General features: G+C 42.3%; 1 protein-coding gene across 1 annotated transcript; it reads left to right on the top strand.

Moving 5' to 3' along the window:
- Nucleotides 1-923: 923 nt before the first annotated feature.
- Nucleotides 924-11,030, top strand: LOC121515472 (kelch-like protein 42). Its single transcript, XM_041796262.1, has 8 exons — nucleotides 924-1,950; nucleotides 2,030-2,218; nucleotides 7,900-8,084; nucleotides 8,189-8,540; nucleotides 8,626-8,771; nucleotides 10,122-10,276; nucleotides 10,406-10,563; nucleotides 10,687-11,030. The coding sequence occupies exons 1-8, from the start codon at nucleotides 1,699-1,701 to the stop codon at nucleotides 10,867-10,869; spliced, it is 1,620 nt and encodes a 539-aa protein (XP_041652196.1). The 5' UTR covers nucleotides 924-1,698; the 3' UTR covers nucleotides 10,870-11,030.
- Nucleotides 11,031-11,409: the final 379 nt, after the last annotated feature.

Here is an 11,409-nt window from a genome sequence, read left to right as displayed (position 1 = left end):
GTTATTTACTTGCATTCCTGAACAGAAAAATGAGTTTTAGTGGTTGAATGCTATGCCTGATTAATATCTGACTTCTCAGAGAAGCCCAGTGAGCCGGCTCAAATTTGGGTGAATTGAATTTGAAATTTCTCATTCCTGTTCAAAATGGTAAAAAGTGGAGAGCTGACTGAAAATGAAAGAGTCCACATTAAAGCACATTAAAGTACATTTTTGCACAAATATGTAGCCTATTGCATCAGCTATGCTCAAGTTCTGCCTTAAGGCCAAGCATCAACAACTTTACACTAAAAGCTCTGAATTTATTGGAAAATTTTCCTTTACAAAATTCCCACAAATTTCTAAGAAATTACCCAAAAGTTCTGGAAAGATCTGTTAACAATTTTTAATGGTTGAATAAAAAACTCCCCAAAACTCAAATATACCACACATTTTTCATTGAAATTTCATTATATTATTCAATGAAAAATTCCTCAAAAACTCAGTGCAGATTCCCAAAAACAACTTTAAAGCAAAAACTTCTTATAAAATTATCAAATTCCCCCAAAACTACACAGAGTCCTTGAATTTTTCTTGAAAACACTTGAAAATTTCAAATCCCTGATTAATTTCCTAAATTTCAATAAAATATCCTCAAATTTTTATGGATTTTTTTCACATTGTTTCAAGCATATTACTCAAACTTAAATTGGTATTCCTTACAATTATCTCAAAAATTCAAAATGCAGAAATTATAACTATGTTGTACAAATGCCAAAATGTAATGTCCTCATCTGTACATGCAGCATCTCAGGAAGGCGATTGACTCAAATATCTTAAAAGCAACTTGAGTTCCCCCTGATGACGTTTAGAGTGAGGGAGACCATGTTTCATCCACGTGTTGTCCTGCCTCCACACTCTAAGAATAGACTGGACAGAGAGAAGAGCACAGCTCTGAGATTGAGGGATAATTCTGAATCGACTGGATCTATTTCAGAGTTAAACAGGACGTCTGCAGCTCAAGATTAATCCTTTTTGTGAACCGTTCTGCCTTCTTTTGTATGCTCTATCTGCTGTTGGTGCTTCTGAATCTTTGCTTTCAGCTGTTCTTCTGTGTGTTTTCAAAGAGCATGTGACAGCAAGAGCTGCTGCAGAAAAGAGGAGCCAAGCATGGACTAAACCAACTGTTCTGTCCTCTTTCTTTTTCCATTGTGGTTGCTGTTTGGAATTCTTCAGGGGGGCTTGTCTTTCCTTATTAGGAGGACCACTGACAGTGCTGATGTTTCTGAATGGCTGTGTGAGTTTTCCTTTAAGAGCCATCAGAATCAAAGATGTAACCAGGCACTTGAACATTAATACAATGGCTTTGATTTGTATCATAATACCAGGAAAACAATAGATTTTTCAAAAAGTATTTTCTAATTTTCACACTTACAAGAGATGTGGTCAGTTCATGAATGAATCTGATCCATTGTTTATGTGCTAAATCATGCTGGTTGTGCTATTTGTGTGTTAAACCTGCAATTGTGTAGTCTCTTGTAGTATAGCTGGCTGTTTTGTCATGTCTGCTTCCCTTGTATCTGTACTCACATTTAAATAATTTTGCATTGTGTCCACCATGCTTTGTATGCCTGTCCTTTTCAACTGCTAACCTTAAACAAAAGCAGATCGCACCTTCCACTAAAACCTCAACCATTGCTGAATCTAATCCCTTCCAGTGAGATGAATCCTCTCAGACTCTGTTTGGTGACACTTTTTCAGTGGATAACCTTGTGGCTGACATACAGTCTCACAAGACTTCAGGCTGCTTTTACAGCCATAAAAACTTGGATAACATCAAATATTAAGAAGGAAAGAGGGTCATGTAAAGCAGCTGTGGTGGGGTGGAAAACCAGTAAAGTCTATCGCACATATTACCAAGGAGAAGAGGACGAAACAATGGTAACAGTGCAGACCAACACAAATGCATTCCAAGTAGGTAATGAACAGAACTATTAACTTTATGGCTAATCAAAAACTGAAAGTTATAATAACTGTGAATGAATGATTAAAGGTTGACCTTGGGAGGCTCTCCAAGTGCAGCGAGTACTTTCGAGCCTTGTCCCAGTCCAGGATGAAAGAAACCTCAGAGAGCCTCATCCACCTGGACCACATATCTTCATTTGTCTTCCATAATATCCTAGAATTCATCTTCCATGAAAAGTTTGAAGTTCCACAAGAAGAGCTGGGTGCACACATCCAGGTACAGTCCCTATAAAACATACTTGCCACCTTGGATTTTGTAACCTTTTATTGATTTTATGAATCAATCATAGTCAATATAATTTGATTTGTTTTTAATTACAAAAACACTGTTTTTCAAAGTGAAACCAGCTGTTAAGTAGAAAAAAAATGACTACATAAATATTCACCCCCTTCAAGTTGCAATCACAGCACTTAGTCTGGACAGGTCTCAATCAGGCTTGCATATCTGGACTCTGCAATTTTACTCCATTCTTCTTTGCAAAACTGCTCAAGTTCTGCCAGGTACAGCAAGGATCTGGTGTGAACAGACCTTTTCAAGTCCAGCCCCAAATTCTCTATTGTACTGAGAGCTGGGATTTAACTTGTCCAGAACATTCACCTTGTTCTTAAACAATTTCTGTGTAGCTTTTGCTGTATGCTTTGGGTCATTAACCTTGCAAAGCAGATGGATACGCTGTTTCCATGTTTCTTACTGGCGAATCCATCTTGCAAAGCTCCCATCTGAACCATTTGGGGTCGGTTAGAAAGTGACAGGACCAATCAGCGACTTTTCTTTTGCGACAGGCACGGCAGAGTCGTGACATAAGCAAGCAGTGAGCAGAGACTGGTGCTGTTATGGTGGAAGACATTAGCGTGGATGCTGCTAAAGCGCCAGTTTTATCAGAATTTGACGACATTTCTTTGTTAAAAGAAGAACAAAGAACAGCACTGAGTCGTTTTTCTTTTCAAAAAGTCACGTACTGACATGTCTACAGTCGCCATGGTTCGCATTATGCAGCTATCTATGGAGTTTATTTGTCGGTAGGGGCGCATCTCGGTTTGGGGCTAAAATGTCAAGTGTTTTGTTGCTTTGACTAGCCCGTAAAGATGTGACAGACAGAACGTTCATCCAATCACCCACTGAGTTATTTAAGTGTAAACTTAGTATAATATTGGTTACATAGTTAATCTGTCCCTCTAGTGTTTGGATGTGGTAACTCCTCTCTGGGCCTGCTGGTTGTGTTACCACTGCAGGTTTCCAGGATCCATCCTCTTGCTGAAAGCGGATGGGAGTGCCTTCAGGCAGGTAAGGTAGGGGTCCTGTAGATCTGCTGTAGTACATTTGTTGGCGCTGCTGGCATAGCTCTCTCCTTTCGCAAAGCTTCCTGAGGAATGACTTGTGGCTGCAGTTGTTTGGTGGTCACAGGGAGTATGGAGCGTAGTCTCCTACTCATCAGGAGCTGGGCAGGTGATATCAGGTTGTCAACAGGTGTGTTTCTATATTCCAGCAAGTCAAGATAGGTCTTTGTTGTTGGCCTTGGCTTTGTCCAGGATGTGTTTTGCTATTTGGACTGTTTTTTTTCTGCGAGGCCATTGCTCTGTGGGTAGCGGGGGCTTGTGGGGTTGTGTGTGAAGTTCCATGCCTCTGCAAAATGTCTAAACTCTTCTGAGCTGTAACATGGCCCATTGTCACTGATTACAGTCTCTGCTATACCATGTTGGGCGAATGCTGACTTGAGCTTGTTGATGACGGCTGATGAGGTACAGCTCAATAACTTTTCCATCTCAAAGAATCGGCTGTAGTAATCCACAATGACAATGAAGTCTTGTGTGTTCCATGTGAACAAATCTGTGCCAACTACTTGCCATGGTCTTTCTGGTATTGGGTAGGATAGCAGGGGTTCTTTGGGGTTTGTGCTACATCTTTCTTGGCATATGGTGCACTGCTCTACAACTGTCTATCTGCTTTCCCATGCCAGGCCAGGATATTACATCTCGAGCTCGATGCTTACTTTTCTCCACACCCATGTGTCCAGCATATATGCGCTGCACCATGAGTTGTCTGAGTCTCTGGGGGATTATGATCTTCTCTCCCTTAAACATTATCCCATCAAGCGCTGAGATTTCATCTCTGTGACTCCAGTATTCCTGGATATTCAGTGGGCATTTTTTCTTTTTGTTGGGCCAACCAGCCTTTGTGACCCTTCTGAGTGTAGTGAGCTGAGCATCTTGTGCTGTTGCCTCTTTAATTTCCTGCAGTCTGCTGTCACTTACAGGAACGCTGCTGATGACTGTGTGTACTTGTGCTTCCATGCCTTCCGTCAGGCTGTCATCATGATATTCAATGGATTTGCGTCACAGTGTGTCAGCGACTGGTATGTCCTTCCCGGGACGATGGATGATGCAGATGCTATATTTCTGCAGCTGCAGTATCATCTCTGTAAGTGTGGTGGTACTGCAGCCAGTGGTTTGTGGTCTGATTCCACAACCACTCTGTGACTGTACATGTACTCATGGAAACGCTTGCAGCCAAACAGTACAGCATTCAGTTTCTTTTCTATTTGTGCATAGCCATCTTGGAGCAAGACTGCTCCCAAGCCACTTTTTGAAGCGTCTACTTGAAGCCTTAGTTCTTTTTGTGGGTTAAAGTATGCCAGCACTGGGTGGTGTGTTATGAGCTCCTTCAGCTGCTGGAATACTCTGTCATGGTTGCTGTCCCATATGAACGCGGCGTCATGTTTTAACAGCTGTCCCAGTGGTGCATTTACCTCTGAAAGTCTTGGGGCAAATCTGGCGAGGTAGTTGATCATTCCTAGTATGGTTTCCAGCTCTGCCTTGTTCTGTGGTGGCTGCATATCTTGGATTGCCTTTACCTTTAGTGGGTCAGGTCAGATGCCTTCTCTGGATAGCTTGTGTCCAAAGTAGCTAACCTCTGGAACACAGACACGACATTTGTCAGGGTTTAGTTTTACACCTCTCTCCTTTGTGCGTTGCAACATTGCTCTCAGGTTTTTGTCATGCTCTTGTATACTTTTCGACCAAGATGTCGTCAACAATGGCAGCTACTCCATCAAGACCTTCGTATGTCTCATCAACACGTCTCTGAAACTCATCTTGAGCTGAGCTTATCCCGAACGGCAGCCTGAGGAATCTTTATCTGCCAAAAGCCATGTTGAATGTTGTTAGGAGTGATGAATCAGTGCTCAGTTTTATGGCCCAGTAGCCTGATCACGCATCTAAAACACTGAAATACTGTGCTCCGGCAAGCTTTCTGGTGACATCCTCCAGCGTTGGCAGGGGGTAGAGAGATCTTTGGATGGCTTTGCTGAGGTCTCTAGGGTCGAGGCACACCCTTTGTTTTTAAGGGGTTTTTCAACAACAAGAAGTTCATTTACTCAGTCTGTGGGCTCTGTTACCTTGCAGATTATGTTTTTTATCTCCATCTTGTCAAGCTCATCCTTCAGGCGGCCCTGTAGCGGGATGGGAACTCTGTGTCGGGGGTAAACTACTGGTGTAGCATTTGGGTCGATGTGGAGATTACATTCTCCTGGGAACTCTCCAATGCCCTGGAAGACATCTGCATATTCCTTCATTATGTTTTGTGTGTTGTTTTCTGTTTCCTGTGTTGTCTCATATACCTCCAGCGCCAGTTTAATAAGGTCCATGTCCAAACTAGCTCTCAGTCTTAAGATGGGTGGGGCTTTTGTGCTAACAACATAAAACTGTAGCGTTATTGATCAGCCTTTGTATTTACGTTTAAGCTAGCAGGTGCCTTCTGTGCTCAGCATGTCTCCTCCATAAGAGCTTAGTTTATGTGTGGCTTGATTTAAGACACTGTCTTTAAACAGTGTGTTAAACATGCTTTCTGGGAGGGCATTAATCTGTGCTCCAGTGTCTATTTTGAATTTTATCTTTTGTTGTGAAGCACCAACCTCCAGTTCTGCAAAAGCTTGTTTGTTAATCTCATATGTGTTTTCAGTTATGAGGCCATCTATGTACAGCACTTCAGAGTCCTCTGTACTATCTTCTCTGACTGTGTACATATTTTCTGTATGGTTTTGTCTCTAGTGGAGGTTTTGACTTACAGACTTTGGCAAAATGGTTGAATTTTTTGCATTTCAGACATTGTTTTCCTTTTGTGGGACATGTGTCCTTTAGGCTATGTGAGCCTCTACATTTGCTGTGCCTTTTGTTTGCTGTGTTGTGCTCCCTTTGTTTATCAAGCTGAAGGGCATTTTGGCATCTTGCTTCTGGTCTTGAATTTATTGCATGAACTGCTTTATGGCTGTGCTCTCTGCCTCCAACCATTTCTTTCAGTTGCATCTGTGCTAACTCGTGTGAGCAAACGATATCAGTTGCCTTTTCTAGGGTGAGCTCTGCACCCTGGCTGAGTAGCTTCTCGTACACATGGGGGAGTTGGTAGCAAACACAATGCAATCTCATAACATTTCGTTGCTGTTTGGATAGCCAAAGTCTGTGACTAACAGTTTAAGTTCTGTTACAGAGTGCTCAAAAGTCTCACTGCTGCCTTGCATTTTTTCATGGAAGTGATATCTGGCATATATTGGGTTGGACTTTGGTGTGGGGTATTCTTTGTACTTATCGTAGTACATCTTTAGCTGCTTAGCTTCATCCTCTGTGCGGTCCAGGTGTTAAACACATCCCGTCCTTTTTCTCCTATCCACAAGAGAAGATAACTGCACTTATCTTGTTCGCGCCTCTCACGCAGGGGACCTGAGAACATTAGCTCCACATGCTGATGGAAATGGCGCCATGCCTCCAGCAGGTTCGTCAAGTCCCAGTCCATCTTAGGGGTTGGCACACCATATGTTTCCATTTTTGCGTCCATCGGCGGGTATCCGAACCTCTATTCTGACACCATGTTGTACTTGCCCTCTGGCTTTTACATGAATAATAATAACACTCTGTAGCTGCCGTGGAACATCTTCTTTATTGAGCATCAGTTTTTCCTACAAACACTGTAACTCTCGCGAGATGTGAACATGTATCAAACTACGATGTCTCTTAATGCACAAACTGTGCGTATTGCGCACATAAGGATATTACATGCCCTTTCCCAAATGCTGTCTATGGAAGGTTTCCAGATGGATGGGTGAAACAAACCATCTGGCGTGTCAGGTTATCAGGTTATTGTGTTTCTGGAAAATTAATATTTTCCCAATCTATAGTTTTCTTGCAGTCTGAGTAAGATTGTCCTCCAGGATTTTCCTATATGTTGCCACAATCAATTTTACCCTCTACATTTATAAGCATTCCAGGGCTTGCTGCTGAGAAGCATCCCCACAACATGATGCTGCCACCACTGTGCTTCACAGTGGAGATGGTGTGTTTGGGGTGATGAGCATAATGTCTTGTCTGATGACTAAAAAGCACCATTTTGGCTTCATCAGGCCAAAGAACTTTCTTCCACTTGAACATGGAGTCTCCCACGTCTGTTGGTCAAGTCTAGTTGAGATTTAATTTTCTTCAACAGTGGCTTTCTCTTTGCCGCTCTCCCATAAAGCTTTGACTGGTTAAGAATCCGGGCAACAGTTGTATGCAGAGTCTCTCCCATTGCAGCTGCTGAAGTTTGTAACTTCTTCAGGGTAATAATAGGTGTCTTGGTAGCCTCTCTCACTAGTCTCCTTCTTGCACAGTCACTCAGTTTGTGAGGACGACATGATCTAGGCAGATTTACACATCTGAGTTCATTTTGACATTAAAGTTTTTTGTTAAATAAAGCCAAATTATGTTGACCATGACTGATTTATAAAATCAATAAAGGGGTTAAACATCCCAGGGTTGAATACTTTTGTACACATGGTAAATAGACCTTATCTTCGTTCAGTTAATCTTTGGATTTTAGAAGTTATCTATGCCTTATACTTCTTATCTTTTTTACTCTCTCTGCCCCTGGAGGTAAGCAGCTATCTCCTGGTTGAGGTCTTCCTCTCAAAATGCCTGTCAGTCCTGTCTGATGTCCTCAGCCCAGATAACTGTTTGTCTTACCTGAATCTGGCTCAAGAGATCTGCTGTGAGGAGCTGAAGATGACCGTCTTCACCTACCTGAGCAGAAACCTACTGGAGCTACATCAACTCTTTAAGTATGGAATATCTAATGGTATATAAAGATGGCAAGAAATATTAGGACAAAAACTGAGCATGCTGTGCATTACTTTCTTGTCACTGTTTACAATTCCTACCATAGGAGTCTGGATGAAGAAGATCAGGCTGAAGTGGTGAACCTGAGAACACAAGGAGAACCATGTCTCTGCTGCCTTAGAAAAGAGAACCTGACCTCCTGGAACGATCCAGAAACAGAGCTAGCGCGGCATATGTTTGTTTTAAAAGGGTCTGAGGACAGTGGACATTGGTGCTCGGCTACAGAACTTCCTTTCAGGGCAGATAAGTGGTGTTTTACTACAGTGGTGCTGTATAATTACCTGTACATTATAGGAGGCTACAGGCAGCGTGTGAAAAGAGGCTGGGATTTCAAGATGACCTCTTTTAGGTACAATCCCTTCACCCATATGTGGGCTGCCACAGCTCCCATGATTAAGGTAAGATGGTCTTCCAGCTTGTAGAAATAAAACACATTTTTTGTCTTTATAAAACCTTAGCTTTTACTGTCTGTTGTTTCCACAGCACAGAAGGCACTACAGTGCAGTGGTCTGTGAAGGCAGCATTTACTCAGTGGGTGGCTGGTACCTGGACTCATTGGTGACTCCAGACTCCAGCACTGCCCTTTATACAGCTGTTGAATGCTATGACCCATGGGAGGACACATGGAGGTTTGTATGGGGAAATGTTTTACAGGTAACATTGAAATGTTATGCTGTCTTTTCCAATTGATTTCAATCTCCAATGATTTTATAAAAATCAATTAGATACAAAGATGGTGGTGCGCGGCAGTGCAGCAGTTTCTCAAGCTCTCGGTTTTGGCTTAGATAGCTCAGATAGCAAGTGTAAATGTGTTGGGAATGTCAAAAATGAGACCTGAACTCTGTGAAATCTGCAGCAGGAATGACACGGATTTACCACCGAATCTGAAAACAAAGCTGGGCAGAATGAAGCTGCTAAAGCCAGCGGCATGACGTTGGAACCCACACCAACCCAGAGGCAAGAGGAAGCAGTGTGTACATAAACACACACAAGGATGTGTCCTCAGTCCTCTGCTTTACACCCTGCTGACCTAAGACTGTCATGCACCACGCTGCAGTAATCACATCAAGTTCAGACGATACAGCAGTGGTAGGTAGTCATCTCTCAAAATGATGAGTCAGCTTTCAGGTGAGAGGTGGAACAACTGGGGGTCTTGTGTAGGGCCAACAACCTCTGTCTTAATTAGGGGAAAACAAAAGAGATGATTGTGAACTTCATGAAGGCGACCGTGAACCACCCCCCACCCCTATACACTGGAGGAGCTGAGGTGGCAGTCGTCCCCTCCTTTAAATATTTGGGGGGGGGGGGGGGCGACTGGACAACAAACTCCCCTGGGGCCCCAACTACAGCAGCTTGGTAGCAGCAGTGCAGTAGAGAATATCCTCACCTCATGTATTATAGTGTGGAATGGAAACTGCTCTGCTGCAGACAGAAAGGCTCTGCAGCAGGTGGTTAAGACTGCACCGAAGATCACAGTTAGTGACATCTACAGCAACAGATGTAGAAGTAAGAAGTAAGACTAGCAGTGTCATGAAGGACCCCACCCATCCTGTACATGGACTGTTCCCTGCTGCTCCCCTCTGGCTGGAGGCGGTGCAGCATCAGAGCCAAAACAACCAGGCTAGAGATCAGCTTCTTCCTGACTGCTGTTAGACTCAGTAACCCTGCCACCGCCTCAAACTGAATGCAAAATCATTTATAACTATGATGTGCAATAGCTACACTTAAACATCATTGAAATTTTAAATCACTCTGCACTTTTTAATGTAACTGCTGCTCTCGAGTTTAAGTGTGCGTATGCTTCTTTTTATTACATTTTAATTTATTATCTAGTTTTTATCTTAGTTATGCAGAAGCTGATGATCGGACATCTGTAACTGTGTTCCATTCCTCCTCATGTGCATCATGTTTTGGAATGACAATAAATAAATCTTAAATCTTAATATACTTCAAATATTTGACTTTAATCTCTGCCTTAGGTTTGTGTCATCACTGCCGCTCACTGACTTCCAGTTTACCATGTCCTTATCCCATGACGTCCCCCTTGCCACCAGCCTCAAACACTGTCTCTATGTGTTGGGGAGCATCCAAAGAACTGGAGAGAAACTACTCCTTCAGTACAATACAAGGGAAGGTAAGGAAAAGTCACATTTATTTGTTGACCAAGAAGAAATGTGCTGTTTACTCAGTCCATGAAGCTTGTATGAACAGTTCAGATGATTCGGTGCATGCATGAAAATGTGTCTCTATTCTTTTTGTCTAGACTCCTGGTCTGAACTGCTCCCCACCCTCACCAGAGCAGATACAGATCTCCCTGTTCTTTACTTCCTGGGTGCCACCGACAGGCTGTTTGTGATTGGTGGGAACAACTCAGAGAATGTGGTGACAACTTTCTGTGTACAGTCACAGAGATGGGGAGAGGTATGCTGCGATAAGGAAAACAGCACTTACTCTTTACTTTAGAAAATGCTGGATTGTATCTTAGTCAAAATATGCTTCTAATGTTGTGATTATTTTATAAATCTTTACACGCTTTATTTTTAGGTGCAGAGGGCTGAGAAAGTGGCATTTGCCGGACAAGGTACCATTATAGGCCACCAAGTCCTGATGCCGAGTATAGCACACAACTCTGTTGCAAAGCTGGATCTCCACACTCTCTCCCTCCAAGCTCTCCCGCCATTACCCATCTCCACCCGCTATGAATCTGTATTTTATCTCCACTTTTAATGTTGTAGGTGCTTTTCATACTACACATTCAGTGAGGTTTGATAATACAAATGTCTCAGATAAATTCAAAGTGTATTATCAGTGCATTAGACCATGGTTCTGTTGGATTTTGGACACACTGGACAGGCAACAACCCCCCCCCCCCCCCTCCATTGCATAAATTTTCCAGGACTTGATAAGAAATTTTTCGAGAGTTTGCATGGAGATTAAAAGGAAACATTCTTGAAACATTGTCTAAATTTGTTTGGAAATTTGGGGAAATTTGCTTTGAAATTTTTAAATGAAATTTCAGGGGAATACCTCAATAAGTTACAGAAATTTCAAGCAATTTTTGTGAGAATTTTGTTGATGTTTTCAGGTATTTCAGGGAATTTGCTTGGAATTTTCTGGGACATGATTGGAAATATTTTGAGAACATGTTTGGGAAAAATGCATTGACATTTTGTTTGAATTCTTGTGTATTTTTGGGGGGAAGATTTTGAAATGTTGGAATTTATTTTGAAATTTTTACTAACATTTTGGCCTTGATAATACCAGGAA

Source organism: Cheilinus undulatus, linkage group 9 (assembly GCF_018320785.1).
Source record: "Cheilinus undulatus linkage group 9, ASM1832078v1, whole genome shotgun sequence".
NCBI lineage: Eukaryota > Metazoa > Chordata > Actinopteri > Labriformes > Labridae > Cheilinus > Cheilinus undulatus.
This window is presented reverse-complemented; position numbering and strand designations above follow the sequence as displayed.